Source organism: Python bivittatus, unplaced genomic scaffold, assembly GCF_059951505.1.
Source record: "Python bivittatus isolate LINGU-HERP-01145 unplaced genomic scaffold, Pbiv_v1 ctg000570_np1212, whole genome shotgun sequence".
Lineage (NCBI taxonomy): Eukaryota > Metazoa > Chordata > Lepidosauria > Squamata > Pythonidae > Python > Python bivittatus.
This window is the reverse complement of record NW_028277097.1, coordinates 15083519-15105000: the sequence shown is the minus strand read 5'-3', so window position 1 is coordinate 15105000 and position 21482 is coordinate 15083519. Positions and strand designations below refer to the sequence as shown.

The window sequence follows — 21482 nt, the reverse complement described above, 5'->3', positions numbered from 1 at the left end:
TCCTTCCCTCCTTCCTTCCTTCCTTCCTTCCTTCCTTCCTTCCTTCCTTCCTTCCTTCCTTCCTTCCTTCCTTCCTTCCTTCCTTCCTTCCTTCCTTCCTTCCTTCCTACCTTCCTTCCTTGCCTGCCTGCCTGCCTGCCTCCCTCCCTCCCTCCCTCCCTCCCTCCCTCCCTTCCTTCCTTCCTTCCTTCCTTCCTTCCTTCCTTCCTTCCTTCCTTCCTTCCTTCCTTCCTTCCTTCCTTCCTTTGCTTCCTTCTTTCCCTTGCTTGCTTGCTTCCTTTCAGTATAGCTGCCCATCTCCCAAATGTGACTCTGTAGTTCCTGATTGTAGAAGGGGCAGCCCCTGCAGCAGTGCTGTCTCCCTGGCTGGAAGGCCAGGTCCCTCGTCCCTAGCAGCAGGCAGATTACCTGTTCAGCTGACTGGCAGGGACAACCCCGGTCAGCTGAACAGCTGGTTGGTTGCCGAGAGAGAGAATAAGGAGGCTTGCAATGGTTGTATTCTAATTCCTTATGACCGTCCTTCCCTTTCGACCAAATAATTCAGATTTGTCTGTCTTGGTATTTGGCACTGGCATTTCCCAGGGAAATGGCTATTTTCCCTATACATTTCACTGAATTCTATTCCAAAGTGACTGCACTGCAGCCATTTTTTTTTTTTAAAGGGATTTAAAAGAATGCAACTCGAAAGCTGTTGTGCTGATTGCAGTAAAATGTGGCATGCTTAATCTCATCATAAAGATCTAGTTAGTTTGCAAATTTTATCCCACTCCGTTTGTGCCTGTCCCATAGCCAGCACTGGGACAAATCGCTTTCTGTTTTAATAAATCTTGTGTAATGGATCAGGCAACCTGTAGGATCAGACAATGTACGGTTCAGTCCAGAATGAATTCAGTATGGTGTCAAGTGGGGCAAATAACAAAAGCATTGTCACACTGACGCATTACAAGCTCCACCCCTTTTGTACATGTGTTGTGATGTCGTACACACAAATGAAAGCGGTGGAGCTTGAATTGCGATGGCACAACGCTGCTTTTGGTCATCTGGAAGCTCCAGATTAGGTTCTCAGACCTAATGGCCTGGTCTGAAAGAGCTAGTGAGTGTAAGCTTACTGCAGAATCAGAGAGTGTAAGCCTCTGAATTTCCAGTTGCTGGGAAATTCCCGAGCAGGCAAGCAGAATGCCTGGGCCCTCTTTGTGGGCTCCCCAAGGCATTGGATTGTCCCCTGAGGTAGACAGCACTGGACTAGAGCAACTTTGGGTATGGTCCTGCAGGCTCGGTGTTCCCTGCCTGAGGCCACCTTGTGCTCACCTTCATTTTTAGGTATTGTTGTTACATTCCTGTGGTCGGCTGTGTCCCAATTTTCTAAAAGTTTTTACCGCAGGCATCTTTGGTATGAACCATAGAAACGACTTTGTGGATTACTTAGAACCCTCCTCTGTATGTTGCAGGTGTGGCTCTTGCTGTTGTCCTGAGTGGTGTTCGGCACATCAGTGACGAAGTCTTCTTAGAAGCTGCAAAGGTAAATGAAGTAGGTTGGTTGGGATACTGAGCAGAGTCTTTTCTGCTATGGTTGTTAATCATGGGAGTGATAGTCCTAGACATCTGGGCATCCAAGATTGGATCCCCCAAGATTGGATCCCCCAAGATCCCCTAGGTTGGGGGAAAGCTATTTGGAATACAGAGATATACAGGTGGTCCCCAGTTTACAAACAAGTTCCGTTCCCAAGGTCTGTCTGTAAGTCGAATTTGTACGTAAGCCAGAACAGTATTATTCTATAATTCTGTATAAGTAATATTGTGTAAGGAACTCGAACCATTGTGGATTTAACTTGAATCATTGTGGATTTAACTCAAATTTTGCTACAGTAGGCTCTGTTCTTAACTATGGGTTGTCATTAAACCGGGCATTCTTAACCTGGGGACTATTGCAGTTTCTGGTTATATGGGAGAGATTTGGGGTGACCAGTTGAATGTAGATCCAAAATGACATTGCCATAGTGACTGGGGATGATGGGAACTGTGGTCTACTATTCTTGAGGGAACATGTATTCATGATACCTAAGCGAGGCTCTGCTTTGTATTCCAAGAAGAGAGGTTTCTCTTGGGTGCAGTTTTGTATACGATGTGCAGTGTCTGTTCAGGACAACTACAGCTGGGCTTCTTATTCCTTTTAACTTTCTGCCCTGCATCTAAGGGAAACAGTGTTCCCAAAATGACTTCCGTAACATCAAACAGGATAAAACCCTGATAGAAACAGAACTAAAACAAAAACGCTGTATAAAAGTTAAGCTGCTTCTTCAACTTTATAAAGAGTTTTGGTTCCACTGCCTGATCCTGGGAAGGCTTTGTTCTCTGATCCTGGGTGCCCTAACTCTGTTGTTGCACGGCCAGTTTGGGAGGTTTACAGATGCCTTCTTTTCCTCCTCCTCCTCCCTCCTCCCTGTTTTTGTGTTAAAAGACGTTGACAGAGCAGCTGAGCGAGGAAGAGCTGGCAGAGGGAAGACTTTATCCCGCACTAGCCAACATCAGAGAAGTTTCCATTAACATTGCTATAAAGGTAAGGACCCATTTCAGGAAAAGGCAGGAGGAGCAAGAAATACATGCTCCGAAAGATTGCCAAGGCAGGCAGTTTGATACTCCAGGAACTGGAAATGCTTGTCTGGAACAAAACAGTCTCCAGTAGCTGCTTGAACAAGAGTTGGAGGACTGCAATGTGGAAATTCCCATGTTGGAAGGCAGTCTGGATGCAGGTTCTAGGGATAAGCCACATCTTGAAGGCCTGCTTGTGCATCTCTGAAATTGGGGGGTCCCTGCTGGATCTTGGGCTCCTCTAAAAGAGCCGCGGGCAACTTGTTTCTGGCAAGAGCTATTACTGTGGTGAGGAGGTTCTGGAAACTGCAGAGATGTTGAGATGAGCCAACGATATAATTGGAGTAACGTGGCCAACCTTTTCACTGGGATTTGGAGAAGCTTGCTCCAGATAGCATTATTTTTCCTGCTTTTATTAAAAAAAAAAAAAAAGACAGAAAAAAAGCCATATTCCTGAAACTTGTTCTTTTCCTGTTGAATTTTTGGCACTAAGATTTTTCAAGGGTCTGAAGAGCTGTAGTGCCCACCTCTTTGTTAAAGCAAAGGCAAGAGATATTGAGAATTAGAATCCTACAGTTGGAAAGGATCGTGTTGACTGTAGAGACCAGCTTTTTGCTCAGTGCAGGAATTCTAATTGCAGTTCAACAAGATTGTGGAGGGCCCAGGTTCCCATTCTTGTCTCTCTGGAGCTCATCAGATGCATTATGCTCCTGAAAGCTGTTGCAGTGGCTGTGAGGTTGATGGGAGTTGTAGTTCAGCACATCTACAAGACTTTGGTTGGAGAAAGCTGCTGCAATTGAATCCTTTCCTTTTCTCCTCTAGGTCATGAAATATTTATATGCCAACCACATGGCGTTCCATTACCCAGAGCCTGAAGACAAGGCTCAGTACATACGATCAAGAATCTGGAGTTATGAGTATGAATCCTTTCTGCCAGATGTGTATGACTGGCCAGTGTCTACATCCTACTCATCAGACACATACTGACTTGCTCAGAGGCATGCAACATCCCCGAGGGGTATCTGAAATTCTGTTGGGAACCCCTTTCCAGAACAAAATTTGAAGTAGGACAGCCTGAGACTTAAAACTTCCTTTTTGTGCTAAACAGTTGAGCCAGGCACATAACTGTCACTTGGTTTACTTCCTATGTTGGATTTCCTCTCTTCTGAGGTGCATTCCTATGGGCAAGTTGGTTGCCTGAAACAGAGTTGAAATTTAATACATTTTCTATTCTTCCCAGGAAGCTAATTGAACAAAAATGGGAAACCCCTTAATTCTTTTTATCTTTCATTGTTGGTCTGCTGTGTGCTAAAGCTTTTTCTGTACTGTCCCATTTCAGGCTGTAAGCTGCATGGGTTTACCTCACTGAATGCTTCCCCTGAGCCAGGTTCATGGAAGACAGAACGTTAGCAAGTCGAGGAGAGAGGGTTGGCCTAGCGTTCTTCTTGCTATTTTGTTTTTACTTCCAGAGATGTCCCTTTTCATGGGAGAAGCCTCCAGAAATGCTCTCCTCCCTCTGTAGTCTAGAAAAAAATTCACTTCTTCATTCTGCTGGAAGCATAAATTGATGACCAAATCACGCCATCCATTTTTATACCGATTCTGTTTGCAACCTTGATGGCTCCTGCCTCTGTCCTATGTGCTGAATTTTGTAGCATGAGTTGCACGAAGCCAGATTTGCTGAAAAGAGAGGCTTTCCAGCTTCCTTGCTCTGTACAGAGTTGTTCCTCCCTAGATTCAAACATATAATTCTGTCCTACTTAGCTCTGCAGGTTTTTTCTGAATTTTTTTTTTTTGCTCTGGGAAATATCATTGTCAGCAAGCAATGCTGCCATCTCCAGGATCCGTGTGCGTTTGTGTGCTGGCGTCTCTGAATTCTGCAGTGAATAATGCAACTTTGGTATTGGCACTTGCTACATATCACCTCCCTGACATTTGTTATACAAAGGGGCTATTTCCCCCCCTCTATTTTGTCTTTTCAAGTGATTTTTTTTGTTCTGCGTACTTAGATTGCAACACTCCTTAATCTGAACCCCATGACTGCTGCTTTCCCCCCCCCCCGGTCTCTGTCTCATTGATCTAATAAGGGGGGGGGAACATGTGCTTCATTGCCCCACTCTGTGCCCTAAACGAAGCACACCTCACTCCAACGAAAAGTATTTCTTTTTTATCTCCAGCTAACCTTGGTTTGTGACATGCCTATATATGTTAGATCTGGGATCTTCTTACCGTTATTTATTTATTTATTTGCCCATTGACCTTGCTATGTTTCTGGGAACCCGTTAAGAATGTAAAAGCTGCCCTCTTGGATAAGTCAATCTTCAGTTGGCCTGTCCAACAAAAACGACAGTAACAATAACCTCTCCATTTCCTCCCGTGGTGTGCTAGGTGTGCTAGGTGACAGTGCAGTGTGAAAAGGTGGAAGTTTTGCTTTTTACTTCATTCATCGCAGGATGAGCGGCCCAGCCTCTGTTTTCTCAAGGAAGCACAAAACCACGAAGAGCGCAGAGCAAGTGTCGCTGACAGAAATGCCCCCAAAGCATCTTGCTTAACATGATCAGGAAGGAAGACGGTCTCAAAATGTCACTGCTCCTCATAATTAAAGCCCTTTGCTGCCTCCATGAAATGTCTGCGGAGCAAAAGGATTTTAATGTGCGTTTTGACATTTACCTGACATAATTCCACCCTAAGGGTGAGGCCTGTTAGATATGTGGTGCCTCTTAAAGTAAGAACGGGCGCAGTGCAGTCTTTTCAGGTAGCAGGATGAATTTTCACATGAACTTGGCACCAGCCACATTCCCAGATAGGGTGACTGAGACTCCTGTGCCTAGATTTAGCCCAGAATCTTGGAATTGTAGTCTCAATGCATCTAGGACGGCAGATTGGAAAAGGCTGGGGGAGACTCTACACTTCAACTATGTGTGGTAACTATTTAGAAACTTTGCAATCTTTTGTTTTACAGTGCTGGACTGAAACATTTTGAATAGAAGTTTACTTGGACCCCCCCCTTTTTTTTTTCAATTTGGTTAATTCGGAAGGGACTGAATGGTGACTTTGTACCCTGTTTTCTCACAGACTCTTTCAGAAAAGTGTCCTGCACCATTAGCAATTTTCCTTTGCTTTCCTCTTCCATATAGTGTAGAAATATCAGTGAAACTGTAGCATTTTATATATGGCACTTCAACGGCGCCATACTTAAATCAGTTATAACTGCCCAATGGGATGATGTCTATTTGTAATTTAAGCAATCATAAGGAATAATATGGGGTACTTTTTTGGAGAACTTTAACATTCTCAGAAGACTTTAAGTATCTGAGAAATAATTGGGAAAGAATTCAGTTTCAGATTGACGTTATGCTCCGTTCTTGCCCTGCGTGCATGGCTTTACAATCATGTACTTGTGGAAGATGCTTGTGTGCTCTTAAGAAAACGTTTTATAGGGGTCCAAGAAATGAATATGAATGGTGTAGTTGACCAGTGCCTGAGTCAACTACATGGGGTCATGTTGTTCATGAGGACAGCACATACCTTTTAGACAAATTCATAATGACTTTCCACTAGTGGACGGGAATTCATACTAGAAAATGCTAGCAATATTTGTTAGACTGCATACTTCAGTATAAACTCAAGCACAATGATATTTTATCCCATATGCGCCTACAAGGTTCACAATCAGGTTGTCCCAGTCTGGACTGTGCCACCAGCTATGCTGGTTCTGGGATTTTAAGAGTCAAAGTTCAGTCCATCTAAAGGAGGTTAAAGTTTAAGAAAGGCCCTGGATATCTTAAGCTGAACATCTAAAACACCTACAGCAGAACATAGCTATCCGCAGTGTTTAATTGGGATAGCTAGCTTTGAACATACGATCTGTTGACACTCAATAAATATGTAGTTGGCTGAATTGAAGCAAAGTACGTGAATTAAATATTTTTGTCAGATGATGTGTCTCTTGTTGACTGATACTTCTTGAGACATAAAAATCCCTACAAGGAGAGAAAGCTGCCTTGAACTGTTGATTTCAGTTCTGCATGTGCTGGGAAATAATAATAATAATAATTATTATTGTTGTTGTTGTTAAAAAATAGGAGGGTCTTTTCAAATTCTGGGTGCTCAGAAACAAATGTGTGTGTGTGTTGGAAAAGTATACCAGTTCTTAATCATAAGATCTTCCTTTTGGGGGCACTTAAGCCTGTATGAGCCACTTCTAGTCAAATCTACAGTAATAATTTCATGAGCACATACAACTCTTTCTCTCCTTCCCCCCCCAATTTAAGTAGAGGTATTAGAAATTTAGAAAATAACATAATGTCAAATTGAGGAAGTTTGCTGGATAAATAACTGCCGAATTCTGCATTTCTTTCCTGGTGTATACCTTAGGAAAAACTACGCTGTTTAAAAATGTTTTTAATTTAAAACATGTCCCTTGCAATGTATTATTGTTTGGAAAATAGGCATCTTGTCTGTTTCAATCAGATTGTTTTATTTTGTTTGGGCCTCAAACATGGTTTTATTGATAGCATTTTTCTACTTGCTCATTCCCATTAATTTGGTTTTTTAAAACGATGTCAACTTACGCTGCAGTTTGCTTTTAACAGCTGTGTTGAATGATCTCTCTCGAGACCTCTTTGTGAACATGATGGAAAATGAACGTCATTTCGAAGGGATGGATTGTTTTTAGTAAAGGTCACAATTCCTTTGGTCGGATTGGATTTCTGAATCCAAGAAGACTGGGCGGAATTGGAACACAGCTGATTTGTAAACTTGGCCCAAATCTCCTTTAACATCATGTATCTAGTTCAGGGAAGAACTGGTTCACACAAGCTGGAAACGAATAAAGCCGTGACTCTGGAGTTCCTGGTATGTTCCTTGGAACTGACTCTAATTTGAGGACATTATATACAGGAAAAAGGGACCTGTTTCCTTTAGGTGAAATAAAGACAAATGAGGGGTAGTGCTTCAGAACCCTTGCCTGTAATCTTGAAAGTCTGAATGGGGAATGGTGACATCATCTGAATCAAAATTAATAAGGATTAAGTAATACATGTAAATTCCATTGATCGTTCTATTCCATCAAAATTTTCCTTCCTAATCTGTTCCGCTGGATGTGTTTGGAGTGTAACTTTCAAAATGTGACTTCCTGCAGGGCTGCTGGATGGAGCAGGCTGGTACAAAGATTCTTGGGGCAGTTTAAAGCAAATTATGCCTTGGTGGGAGTATTTCTCCCAAAACCAAAATAACTCTCAGGATCTAACTTTTTTCCTAGAATATTGTTTATTGCAAAGGGAGCCTTTGAAAACAAACACTGTGTTTCTAAGCTGCAAATTTGTTTTTTCCTCTTCTGCTAATGTTGTACTGAGAGATGGGCCACGGTTGTCTATTTTCATAGTAAAAGCTTTTCCTTTTTGCCTACAGTTATGTGTCCAGCTGTTTTATTTTGCTGAGTTGCGCAAAAGCCTTGTCTACAGCAAGCACACCTGCTGGAGTTGGTGGGCTGTGTAGTCCCACTGCTCTGGAAGAGCATGAAGCTAGGAAGGTTGCATTCATGGAACTGTTCCGCTTCCTCCGATATCCCCATGTGCTGAGTCAGCACAAAGCAAAGGATGCTGAAGTCAAAGTAGTCAAAGTAATCTTTATTGTCATTGTACTACTTGTACAACGAAATTAAATGCCACTCCAGTGCAGCTTTAAAAATATAAAAATCATAGAACACATAAAACACACAACACACATAAAACACAACCTTCACATTCCATATTGCACAACCCCTGATGGTGCATTAATACTACAGGGAAATGCAGATTGATCGGAAGAGGAGTTTGGGACAAGGGAATTCTGGGCTAGGCTGAGCATCCTGGGAGAAGGTAATGGAAAACCACTTCCATAATGTTACCAGGAAAACAGCAGGGACACAGTCCTTGAGAACAAAGGTCAACTTAACCAATCTTTACCTTTTCATAAAGGAACCGTATGAACGAACACTAGTGTATGCTGGTTCAGGTATTCCTAAACCTGGGAAGTCTGCTGAGAGACATCGGTGGTATGGAGCCCTACTGTGGCAATTGTAATGTTTTGTCCACATCTTTGGATGAGATCATTGTTGGGAATCTCTGAGACCAGCAAGCTTAATGCTTGTGGGAAGCTGCTTAGGAATTCGGCAGCTATTTCTTGAAGTCTCATCCAAGCAGAAATTTGCATCCAACCTTCTGTGTGTTGGCCATTTTTTTATGATGCAGCCCTGTGCGAGCAGATGTCCAAGGTGTGGAGCGTTCAGGCAGCAAACACTTTTTTAGATGTGCACCCAAGAGGTTTTAGGCATATACTTCAAAAGGTAAGGTGTGAATGGGATAAAACACATGGGTTTGATGACTAAATTTCTGAAGTTTGTGTGAGGACTGTGGTGTGTTTTGTGGCGTTTGGAAGGTGTTTGGTGTGCTTGTCAGCATGGCTCCAAAGAAAATGTAGAGCAGGCTTGGCAAGAATAAGGCTTTGAAGAAAAAAGTGACGATCGAACTTAAGAAGGACATTATAGAAAAGCACGATTGTGGTATTCGTGTGACTGATCTGGCCTTGGAGTACAAGATGGCAAAGTCGACCATCTCGACTATTTTCATGTTTTTGTGGTTTAAAAATAAAATGCATGTTTCAGAACTGTTTAACCGTATGTATTTACATTGAACCTTATGGGGGAAATTTGCCTCGTGGTGCGACCAAATTCGGAGGGCGGAACGGATTAACTGTATTTACATTGAACCTTATGGGAAAATTTACCTCGAGTTGCGACCAACTTGAGTTGCAACCAGAGTCACGGAACGGATTAAGTTCATAACTAGAGGTACCACTGTATATTGAAACACTGATGATCATAAAACCCTCTCGGGAATAATAAGAGCACAAAGGAGCTTTGAACTTATTTCAGCAATTTATCTCATTGCAACAGCAGTAGTTTTAAATATTATGCATTTATAGTTAACCATGGTAAATAAGACAATTCATATAATAATACATTACATTCATTATTCCCTCATAATGAGCTGCTAAAATAAAAATTATTTTAAATAAATAAAAATATTGCATGACATGTAATATTAACCTCTATTTATTCGAAGTGATAGGTAAAAATTTAAAGTCCCATACTCTGTCAAAAGCAAAACTTCAATCTTTTTCATTTCCACCATAATTGGATTTCTAAATTGGATATACTGTACGTACTTATTTTTCTAACATTCCCCACTATTATTGTAAACCAAAGGGCCTTCTGACTACACTGCTGTCTCACTTCACTTACCCCTTGGGTGGGAGAAAAGAGCTGTGATGGCCTTAACACAAGTGAATTAACAGGAACAACCTGGCTCCTCGCAACTAAAATCTGCACCTGTTGGTTTTTGGCTTCTTGTGACACTATGAAGTGAAAGTTGGACTCTGAAAAAGCAGGATAGGAAAAGTATTGGGTCTTCTGAATTTTGATGTTGGAGAAGACTCCTGAGAATACCGTGGTCAGCCGAGAAAATAAACCGATGGATCACTGAACAAATCAAACTAGAGCTCTCACTCGAGGCACAAATGGCCAGGCTCAAATGATCCTACTTTGGACACATGATGCAAAGACCCCGCTCTCTGGAGAAGGCTCTGATGCTGGGAAAGGTGGAAGGAAAGAAGAGGATGACCAGCAGCCAGGTGGATGGACTCAGGTACAGAGGCGATGGGGGCACCGTTGGAAGACCTGAAGGAGCAGGTTAGGGACAGATGGCCATGGAGAAGATCTACCTACGGGATTGCTAAGAGTCAACACCAACGTCGTGGCACCTAATCAATCAATCTTCTCTCCCTTCCCCCCAATTTAAATCCTACATCAGCCTAGCCCCTCGAGGCATCTGATGAAGGGAGTGCAGCTGACCAAAGCTGACGCCTTTCATAAACCTTCAGAAAAAGCTCGCAGACTCCTGCTATTTTTGCTCCCGTCGCCTAACACGGTAAGCGCTCGTGGGAGTTCTTTCCAACCCCTTTCTGGCACGGCCGGTTTTGCAGCCGGACAAGACCACCTCGGCGCCTCCGAGTTTGTGTGAGCGCGTGCGTGCGTGTCTAAGGTGGGCGCGTGGCTGTCGGGCCTGGGCGCGCTTCTACTTCCGCTGGCGTTGCATCCTTGCGCGCGCGGCTGCCGAGCCCCGCTCGGGACGGCGGACCCGGAGCTGAGAGGGAGGGGCCAGAACGGAGCCGTCGCCAACGTTCCGCAGCGCCGCCCACGCGCCTCTGCCAGGAAAAAAAAAAAAAAAAGCGGGGTGGGGGGGAGATCTGCAAGATGTCTTTCTCGGCAGCCCCTCGCGGGATCCAGCCTCTGTCCGAGCTGGATCTTTCTTGGGCTGGCGTCGCCCCCACCCCCGGGCTCCCCTATTCCCGTCCAGTTGGGGGGGGGACTTCTCCATCATTTTTGCATCATTCTTGCTCAGAAAGAATAAGAAAGGGCAACCCCACCCGGGCATATGGCCCCCCACCTCTTCTTATTCCTGCCCCCCAAAACGTGCTGGTTAGCTACGTGGTGCATTGCTGCCTGGTGTACAAGTCTTAAAGGGACAGGATCCTGCCCGGGCAAGAAAAAGGAAAAGGAAAGAATTACCGGCCGTTTCCTCTCCTCCTACCACGAAGTGCACCTACGTACAACCCTCTTTCCTCCCCCGCCCCCGCCAATATCTCAACCCCGGAACCTGAGTGGCTTTTCCTGCCTTTTTCCTCGGCCGCCGGACTCGATCTTGGGATCTGATTTTCCCGGGCCGGGCGGGCGAGTTTCCTCTCCGAAGAGTTAAGCCTCGGGGCTGCGTTTTGCACGGCGTAGACATCACGGGCCGCGGAGACGTCGCGCGGGGGGAGCCCCGCTGGGCAGGAAACCTCCGGAGCGAGTGGATTTGCAAGTTGTGTTTGATTGTTTTAATTAACTGGCAGAAAAAAGGGATAACAACAACTCCCGTACAGCCCTTTTGTAAGAAGCGAAGCTAGAGAGTCAAGTCAGGTTGCACTAGTTAATTGTTAACATTTAAGACGGTTTTACTTTCGAACAGGGAAAAAAAGAAAGTAGGCTTTAAATCTGGGATACTCGGTGCAAATGTCCAAACAGCCTTCCCCCTCGAGACTCCCGCGTGTTAAAATGCTAGCTGAAAGACAGAGGAATGGGTTCTTTAGGCCCGCGTCTAATTGCAAGAAAAAGGAGGGTCCTTCCACCCTTGTATCAGTGCTTTTGTCCCCCTAAAACAGTTCAGCGTAAGCTTCTGTCTCTTGTTAGTTCCCAGACAAACATTGTGGCTTTAATACTTTTGCTTTATAGATTCGGAGGATAATCTGATGGCAGAGCCTAATTGCAACATTTGCAGTTTTCTGCAGCATATTCAGTAAATTCACTAAATGTGAATACATCCAGGCTTCGTGCTGCTGTTGCGTTCTTCTCTGCCACTGGATATCCTTTACTTTGTTTCCATCTTGTTGGATGAAGAGACCCGCAGAACCCAAAAATTATTTATTAAGCATACTTGCATTAAGTTTAATAAAAGAATTGGCCTAGTGTAAGATTTGGTATTTATGTGCAAATCAGACTCTGCTTATGTGCATACTTACTTGTTTTTATTTACATATTCAGTTATTATTGAAAGGCAAAAGAGTTTCTCTGGAATGTACCTAGACATTGCCCAGCTCAGAGGTGGAAGATTTCCCTGCATGAAGAAACATTGTGTCTCAGGGAAGAGTTAAGCTTACTTTCTGCATACAAGCTGCGTTTGCACATCTGCTTAACCAGATCAAGTAAACACACAGCAAGTGTATTTGCTTAGTATGCTAGTTTGATTAGTGTTATTTTTTGTTTTTGTTTTTGTGGAATAACGTGCAAATCCAGCCTTTGGGTTAATTTCTGAGTCATTATGTTGTACAAACCCAGAATATGGGTTTATTCAATAACCAGGTTAGATATATGGTGTGAATGTCATGAGTTTTAAATCCTCCGGTTTTAATGTCTAATTTTGCTCCACTGTGTATATCCACTGGTTGAAGCTAGTTCTTTGGACATATTATGGTTAAGTAGAAAAATATCTGTTATTAACCTTAACCTTTATTAAGGGAAGGGTTACGACTGAAATGGCAAAATACATTTTATAAGAATACCATTTTGCAGAATGTAATGTGTGGGTAATTGGATGTAAGTACTTTATTCCTAGCTGAAAATGTTCCTGGAATGGCTTAGGTGAGATCAAGTAGAATAATAATAATAATAAAACCCAGGCTTATAATCTAAATGACTGCTTTCTCCAATCTTGTGCTCTCCAGTTGTTGTGGATTCGATTTCCATAATTCACAACCTTTAGCCACAGTGGTTGAGTATTAGAGGAGATGAAGCCCGGGGGATCTAGGGAAGGCTGCAGTGAGAAAAAAAATAAGAAAATAGAAAAAAGGGATGAGGAAGAAGATGGAAGAATATAGAGAGAAAACGTGGTCAATTCTTCAATTAAATCAACTAAATTAAATTAATTTAATTCTTAATTAAGTTAAATTGATTAATTAATTAATTAAACTCTTGGGCCGGGATTGCTACTCAGAAGTAAGTCCTGTTAAGCAGCATGGATCTTCACATAGTGCGCTTAGAATTGCAACTGTTTTTTGTAGTTTTATTTAAAAATCAAGCCGGGAGACCCCATCCAGATCTGATTTCCAGGTATCCTTCTTTTCTTTTAGCTGTTCTTGTGCCTTCGAGTGACATGTCCATGGATGTAACGTTTTTGGGGACAGGGGCTGCGTACCCGTCTCCAACGAGAGGGGCCTCAGCTACAGTGGTCCGTTTTGAAGGAGAATGCTGGCTGTTTGATTGCGGCGAGGGAACGCAGACACAGTTCATGAAAAGTCACCTGAAAGCAGGTCAGTTTCAGACGTTGCAAATAACTTTCCAGAGGCTGGGAGAAGTTGGGAGGGCCTGCTCATTGGCAGAATTAGAAAGGGATTTTTCTTTTAGGCAAATAATGCAAAGGGCTTGGCACGGGGAGGGTGGCATCCGTTTGCTTAAATGCATCCCCTTGAGATCCACTAGACTTGCTGTATTTGACATTTTGTTTAAGAATCATTCATTTGGGGGGGGAAGCAAGCAAATTGAAAAATGCGTGAACCTCTAGCACAGGGTTTCTCAACCTCAGTAACTTTAAGATGTGTGGACTTCAACTCCCAGAATTCCCCAGCCAGCAGTGCTGGCTGGGGAATTCTGGGAGTTGAAGTCCACACATCTTAAAGTTACTGAGGTTGAGAAACCCTGCGCTAGCATCTTCTTTATTTATAGACTGTGTTAAGAAAATGACCTCTGGGGCCTTTGTCTGTCTGTCCAGAAAAACAGACAAAAGCCACCTTGGTTGTGTCCAGGGGTGACGTTGGTGAGATAAGAAGCCTAGAAGGAGTTGCAGGAAGCCTTATGGTAAATTGTTGTCTTGCCACTGGCTGTGCCCATCCTGGTGAGAGTGCCCATTATATGCTTAATGTAAACTCTGCCCATCAATCCAAAAAGGTCACCTGCCTCTGTATTAAGGTGTGATGCTAGAAATAAGGTTGACCACAGAGTAAATATCTTGACTCAGATTAGCTTTAAAACTTTCTCTCAAGTCCCTGATCTCTTGCTTTTATCTTCCATTTGTTTTTAGTTTTCATCCTGTGTTGCCCTTAACGCTATCAATCTTATTTTATGACTGCTATGTTGTTAGGAAAGATTACCAAGATTTTTATAACTCATCTGCATGGGGACCATTTCTTTGGCCTTCCTGGACTCCTGTGTACAATCAGCCTGCAGTGTAGTCCTGACCCCAACAAGCTGCCGGTGGATATTTATGGGCCCCTTGGGCTGAAGGATTTTCTCCAGAGAACCATGGAGCTTTCTCGTTCTCAGCTCGTTTTCCCTTATGTTGTCCATGAACTGGTTCCCACTTCCAACCAGTGCCCTGCAGAAGAATGGAAGGAAGTGTTTTCCATGAACAGAGAGGAGGTCAGCTCTCTAGAGCCACAGGGAGACACTATTTATCTGAATCCTGCCGAGGACTCATACTTCTTGATGGACAACGGACCCGTCGTGATAAAGGCTTTCAGATTGTTTCATCGTATACCTTCCTTCGGGTTTCTGGTGGAAGAAAAGCCGCGGACTGGCAAACTCAACGCTCAGAAATTGAAGGAATTAGGTAGGAGCAGTTCCAGCTTTGCTGATTAGTATAAAAGCCAACGTTTCCAGAAGGGTAGTGTTATCGGCGTTTTGTAGTAGAAACAAGCTTTTGAGTTACCTTCAACCACCCTGAAATGTGGCTGCATGGATCAGAATTCAGTTCATGAGAGCAACATTATAAGTGCACTTTGCTGCTGTTCTTGAGTGGGGGAAAGGAAATAATGAAAAGAAAAGCGAAAGAGAAAAGGACTGTATTGGTGATCAAACAAAGCAGGTAGTTGGTGTGACACAGACACTTTCCATTCCCTGTGGCTACATCTCATATCTTCCATTGTATCTGTGCCCAGAAAAATAACCATGTAGGTTTTTGGCAGCAGGAATAACAAAGATCTTGCAGGTTAACAATAGAGACTCACCAATGTATGTGCTTTTGTGCATCACATCTTCAGAGTATATGGTCAATACTCCATATATCTGTAATTAAAACCACCCTACATAGTAGGTCAGTACAGGGAGTCCTTGTGTAGTGACCACAATTGGAACTGGCAACTTGGTCATTAAGCGAAGCGGTTGCCAAGTGAAACTGCGACTGTGCTTACGATCTGACTTCAGCTTTCCTTTGCTTTTTGGACCTGTGAAGGTCATAAATGCGAGAATTGGTCACAAAGTTATTTTTTCATCACTGTCATAACTGCGAACAGTTGCTAAATGAGGCACTTGCTAACCAGGACTACCCGTATTATTCTGTTCTGGGAAGTATGAAAAGAGAGTTTTGCAGTTCCATCTCTGTATCACTACCTGAACTGAACTGAAATTCTGCAGCACTTCTGGTGATATCACATGCATGGCTATGACATGTGGCTTGGTGACTAATAGCTTTCCGAGCAGATGAAAGTGCTTTTCCCCATAAAACTAAGAATGTAGTAGTTCCTTAGGGATTAATTGATTTATTACTGTGAGTTTTTTTAGAAGTCTGCTTGTTTTTTTTTTGTTGTTCAGTCGTTAAGTCGTGTCCGACTCTTCGTGACCCCATGAACCATATTGTGCCAGGCCTTCCTGTCCTTCACTGCCTCCCTGAGTTTGCTCAGTTTCATGCTCATTGCTTCAGTGATGCTATCTAACCATCTCATCCTCTGCCGTCCTCTTCTCCTTTTGCCTTCAATCTTTCCCAGCTTGTTTTACATATAGGTAATCTTCGACCTATGACCATTCGTTCAGTGACCGAAATTGCGACGGCACTGAATAAATGGTCCTCAGAGTTCCAGCTGTCCCAGCACCCCCACAATCATGTAATCATGATCTGGGCACTTGGCACCCAGTTTGTGCTTACAATCAGTTGCAGTGCCCCGCGATTACGATCGCCATTTACAACCTTCTGTGTCAGCTTCTCCAGAAAGTCAATGGGGAAGCTGGCAGGGAAGGTTGCAAGTGCTGGGGTAAGTTTCCCCCACCCGTGTGCCCCCCCAGCTCCTCTGCAGTTGTGCCGCGCTGGCCACTCGCAGACTGCTGCACACCCTCACACACCCTTCCCAACCCATGCCAGGCCTCTCGCACACCCCCTTGCACCCTTGGGCAGACTTCCTGACCTACACTGCACCTCTTGTGCACCCTCCCGACCCACACCATGCCTCCCGCACATCCCTTTGCATCCTCATGCATCCTCCCTGACTCACGCTGTACCTCTCACAGACCCTTGTGCACCCCTCCTGACTCATGCCACGCCTCTGATGCACCCTCCCCCACCTTCCTCGCACCCTCATGCGCCCTCCCCCACCCGGCAGCGGCCACTTGCCTGCCTGCCTGGGACTTGCAACTTCCTGCTAGCTTCCCTAGTGACTTTGGTTTTGGGAAGCTAGCAGAAAGTTGCCTCGCCTAACGACTGTGGGATTTGGTTAATGACAGTAGCCAGGACTGCAGGGATCGCCATCGCTAAGTGATGCATTTGCGCTTTACAACCACATCACTTAGCGACGGAAATGCCAGTCCCAATTGCTGTCTTAAGCAGAAAACAATTTATTTTTCCATGTTCCTTGAACGCAAATCATATTATTTTGATGAGAAAATAAAGCTATGTATTACAGTACAGGATCATTAGGGTCATTTTGTCTGGGCTCTGCCAATGTAGGAAATTGTTACTTTCTATTATCTGCTTAAAACCTACTTTAAGAGATAATCTATTTGCTCAGTGAATAGTTGGTCTAGTTGTCAAGTTATTTCATCTGTTTAGAATTCTTAATAATGTGATTTTACTAGTCTTACTTCTTGGGGAATCGAAAAAAAGATGTTTTCATGTGCAATTCATACTTGAACTTGTTAATATTTTCTTTTCCCCCCAAAGAAAATATTAAAATTTTCAGAAAGGATACTAGAGGGAAGAGGGAAGGTTGTGGGTGAGGCGTCAAAAGTGAAAGCATGAGAGAAAAAATGGTTTAGATTTTGTTTGCACAGTTTCAAACACAAGCATTCATAAGATCTAGAAACTTGATTGCTTTAAAAAGGGAAGGTTTTGGTGAAATTTAGGGGCATGGAGTTATTGTGCCAGAGTTCTTGAAACCAGATGTTTAAAAAAAAAATTGAAAAATAAACTGCTTGAAAGTTAATTTTATTCCTATTCTTGAATTTCTAGGGATTCAACCAGGCCCATTATATGGAAAATTGAAAGAAGGTGTTCCAATTACTCTGGAAAATGGGACAATCATTTCTCCTGTGGATGTCTTAGAAAGCCCTTTTCCTGGAAGAAAAATTTGTATTTTAGGAGATTGCTCTGGTGTTGTTGGAGATGGAATTTCGACTCTTTGCTCTGAAGCCGATATCTTGGTTCATGAAGCTACGCTGGATGACAGCCAGATGGACAAGGCCAAGGAGCGTGGTCATAGCACTCCAAAAACGGCAGCAGAGTTTGCCAAACTGTGCAAAGCAAGGAAGTTGGTCCTCTCTCATTTCAGTCAAAGGTATAAGCCAGCGAATCAGATAGGTGAAGGAGACGCCGACGTCACGGAGCTGAAGAAGCAAGCCGAGCTAGTTTTGAATGGACAAGATGTTGTATTAGCAGAGGATTTTATGACTATTAGTATTCCAGTTAAAAAGCAAAAATAGGATTACTGGACAACAAAAAAGAAATTAATTGGTGGGTAGGCTAAAACTCCAGCTGTGACTTGCTTTCAGGTGATATTCTTGGAAGAGGCTGAAGGAAGCCCTATTTGAATTATGATGGGCCCCTTGTTATGAACGTTGGTTCTTTATTGCATCACATATTTCTGATGCATTTGTAATGTTGACTTGGATTAAATGTGCCTTATGTGCTAGGCCTTTGCAAGAGCAATGCCTTCCTCGTAAGGCAAACTCTACATGCATTATCTATTTGGAATTGAATGAATGAAAGAAGGCTGCAATTTTTTACATGCTTATCTCTATTTGGAATTGAGGACTTCATGAATGAAGATTGCAGTTTTTTACCTGCTTAGGAATACTTGAGAATAATTGAAGTTGTAGATAGAAAATATGCTTTGAGGAAACATGCACAGGACTATATTCAGTTGAGAGACCAATAGAAGCGAATATGTGTAGCTCAGGGTTGAACTGTGGAGTCCTTGGGGTTCTCTGAGCTTGGTTGTTTTCTTGCAAATGTTTCGTCACCCAGCTAGATAACATCTTCACTGAAGTGCTGCACTGAAGATGTTATCTAGCTGGGTAATGAAATGTTTGCAAGAAAACAACCAAGCTCAGAGAACCCCAAGGACTCCTCAGTTGAGAGAGTTGCCATCTTAATGCAAGGAGCATATTGGTATGCTAGGATTGTAGCCAATTTTTTTTTTTAAATCATCAATGTGACTGAATTTGAGCAATCAGCATTTTCTAAATGCAGTATATTTATTCTGAAAATGCAATAAAATAGAGGGTTGACAAGCTTCTTAAAGTGGACACAAAAGAACTTTGCCTCTTCAGCCAGGTCCTGACAGTCCTTTCCCAACTCTTTGTTTAAGTCAAATTCCCACAAAATTATTCCTTCAATTTTGGCAAAAGTTGGAAGTCACATGGTGTCAAGCAGATGGGTTAAGATGAGGAGATCCAAGCTTGCAAGTGGCTCTTGGGTGCCTTGTGAGGGGTGAAGCCTAGTGTTGTCACGTTGCAACAAAACGTCCATCTTGTGCTTCTGAACTCTGCTCAATTGTTGCTTCAAAGTTTTGAATATCGCAGTATCACAAAATCTTGAGTAGAAGAGATGGAAAGGACCGCCAGGACCTGGCTGAAGACAAAATGTTGTCCATTGTTGGCAGAAGTATGTAAGAAATGATGGTGGTGATTACAGGTAGTCCTCGCTTAACAACCATTTGTTCAGCCATTCAGAGTTACAATGGTGCTGAACAAATGGTAGTTATGGCTGGTCCTCAAAGTCATGTGATCAAAATTTGGGAGCTTGGCAGCCCATTTGCAGTTATGACCGCACAATGCGCGCTTCAACTCTCCCCACCTGCCTAGTGCAGAGATGGGGGAGATAGGTGGGTGGGAGGTGTTGAAGCGGAGGCAACTGTGGCAGGGCAGGAGAAGTGTGAGGGCCTTGCCTGACAACCGCAGCCAGTACTACTGGAACTGCTGTTGCTAAGTGGTGTGGTCACATGATGTTTTGCCTAATGACCACTTCACTTAGTGATGGAAATTAGGGTCGTTAAGTGAGGACTACCTGTATGTGGAGAACAAAATAACATGTAACAAAAGAGCTTAGTGCAATGATTATTGTCCTGTTTCATTTATTAAAATATCCCTATTTAAACTAAAGTTATGGAGGTGTGAGGGTTATTTTTCCTTCAACCTTTGTACTTACATTTGTGTCAAATAATTTGTAAATGACTTGTTGAGGCTGTCGAGGCTGTGGACCATTCAAAATTGGTTCTAGAAGTATATTTGATGTCTTACAGAAGCCACAGCATTATGCAGACATTTTATTTAAGTGTAAGGAAAAACGTTCTTTCAGTAAGATCTGTACCTCAGTGGAGCCGTCTGCCTATAGAGGCTGTGGGTTTTCCATCTGTGGAGATTTTAAGGAGAGGCTGGACAGCTGCCTCTCATGGATGGTTTAATTCAGTGTTGTCCAAACTTGGCCACTTTAAGATGAGTGGACTTCAACTCCCAGAATTCCCCAGCCAGCATGGCTGGCTGGGGAATTCTGGGAGTTGAAGTCCACTCATCTTAAAGTGGCCAAGTTTGAACAACACTGGTTTAATTGGTTTCCCTGCACATTGCAGAGGTTGGACTAGGATGATCTTTGTGTCCCATTCAACTCTATAATTCCACAATTCTTTGCTAGCACTTAAGCAATAAGCTGCCTGGAGGGGAAATTCCTCGAGATGTAAAATATTACATTCCTCATCCTGGTTTTACACTAAGTTGTGATTTTCATTGTTCCTTGTACTACACCTAGCTATAAGCGCATGACAAATACTACACACTCCTATTCTAAGTGGACTAGCAAGGCCAGCATGCTTGTAGTTTCAAAGTAAGAGTGGGTTCACAAAATACGCCCAGCCCTGGTTGGCTTTTTTAGCTCGCAGTGACTGGGTTCACAGCAAGCCCTGTGGTCTGTTGCCTTTGGCCCAGTGTGTTGTGGGACGTACAGTTTAAAAGACACCAAAGTCTTTGTAGCTATATTCTGAGTATCGGATACATCATCCCCATCCATTAAATCAGTCCCTTTATGACGCATCATAGAAGAGAGATCACCTACTTTCCAACTCTCTTCTGCTGCTATTGTGGATGTAAAGCTGAAATAACAAAAGGCCCTCCCTTTGGGACAGGCTGGGTTAATTACCCACAGTCTTGTTTCCAGGGTCTCTGGGAAGTTCTTATACCTTCTGATATAATTATATGAATATATATGGTAGTCCTTCGGGTTCGAAGAAGACACGCTGTTGTGCAGTTCATCTGTGGACATGGGGGTGGCTCTGCAGTCCCAGTCTGGAAACGCAGAGTCTAGCACAATGGAGGCACTGGAAGTCCATTGTTGTGGTAACTGGGTGTTCTTCTGTAACACTGCTCACAATTTTCTATCAGTTTTTGGCAGCGCCTATCTTCAAAGCTGGCGGAGGCTTCATAGCAGAGGGCTTGCCAGCAGGTTCTGTCAGCAGCTGCAGCTTCTAGTTCCCTTGGCTGGATGTCACAAGGGCATAGGGTTTCTTTCACAGCGTCTGTAGCACTTGCGTGGTTGACTTCAAGGTCTCTTCCCAGACTCCAGTACGCAATAGAGCAACTGGCGAGGCATACGGTGGCCATTCATTCTGATGACGTGTCCCACCCACTGCATCTGGGCTCTGATAATCAGGGACTCAATGCTGGTGGAGTCCGCATGATCCAAAATCTTCAGGCTGGAGACATGGTCCTGCCAACAAATGCCAAGGATGGAGTAGAGAGTGTGCATGTGAACTTTCTCCAGTTGTTTGATGTCCTTTCGGTACAGAATCCAGGATTCACATCCATATAGGAGAGAAGGGATAACCACAGCTCCGTAGACTTTCAGCTTTGTGCAGATACAGATGTTGTGTTGATTGAACACTCTGATACACAGTCGCCCCAGTGCCTTGCTGATCCTGGAGTCAATTTCTTTGTCCAAAGACCCATCACTCGAGATGATACTTCCCAAGTATTTGAAGCTGTTTACATTTGTCAGCGGAGTGTCGTCAACTGATTTTTGGTTTTATGGGGTTGGTGTTTGGCACCAGTTGGTAAAGTACTTCAG

The 21482-nt window shown here is 43.5% G+C and overlaps 2 protein-coding genes across 8 annotated transcripts in view; both read left to right on the top strand.

Moving 5' to 3' along the window:
* The window catches only part of ME2 (malic enzyme 2), a 44781-nt gene extending 36785 nt beyond the window's left edge, over positions 1 to 7996 (top strand). For both annotated transcript variants that reach the window (XM_025167351.2, XM_007429315.4), the window contains exons 14-16: positions 1449 to 1519; positions 2459 to 2557; positions 3412 to 7996. In XM_025167351.2, the coding sequence (XP_025023119.2) occupies positions 1449 to 1519; positions 2459 to 2557; positions 3412 to 3576 (335 nt within the window). In that variant the 3' untranslated portion in view covers positions 3577 to 7996. The remainder of the gene's footprint in view (positions 1 to 1448; positions 1520 to 2458; positions 2558 to 3411) is intronic.
* Positions 7997 to 11259: 3263 nt separating this feature from the next.
* ELAC1 (elaC ribonuclease Z 1) lies at positions 11260 to 19544 on the top strand. Of its 6 annotated transcripts, none has more exons than XM_025167352.2 (4): positions 11260 to 11488; positions 13297 to 13476; positions 14304 to 14771; positions 17379 to 18449. In XM_025167352.2, the coding sequence occupies exons 2-4, from the start codon at positions 13320 to 13322 to the stop codon at positions 17846 to 17848; spliced, it is 1095 nt and encodes a 364-aa protein (XP_025023120.1). In that variant the 5' UTR covers positions 11260 to 11488; positions 13297 to 13319; the 3' UTR covers positions 17849 to 18449. The 6 variants fall into 6 exon arrangements, 5 of the variants coding, with proteins under 5 accessions (XP_025023120.1, XP_007429379.1, XP_015743749.1 ...); XM_007429317.4 differs by having other exon boundaries at positions 11260 to 11492; XM_015888263.3 differs by having other exon boundaries at positions 11261 to 12372.
* The last annotated feature ends 1938 nt before the right edge of the window (positions 19545 to 21482 follow it).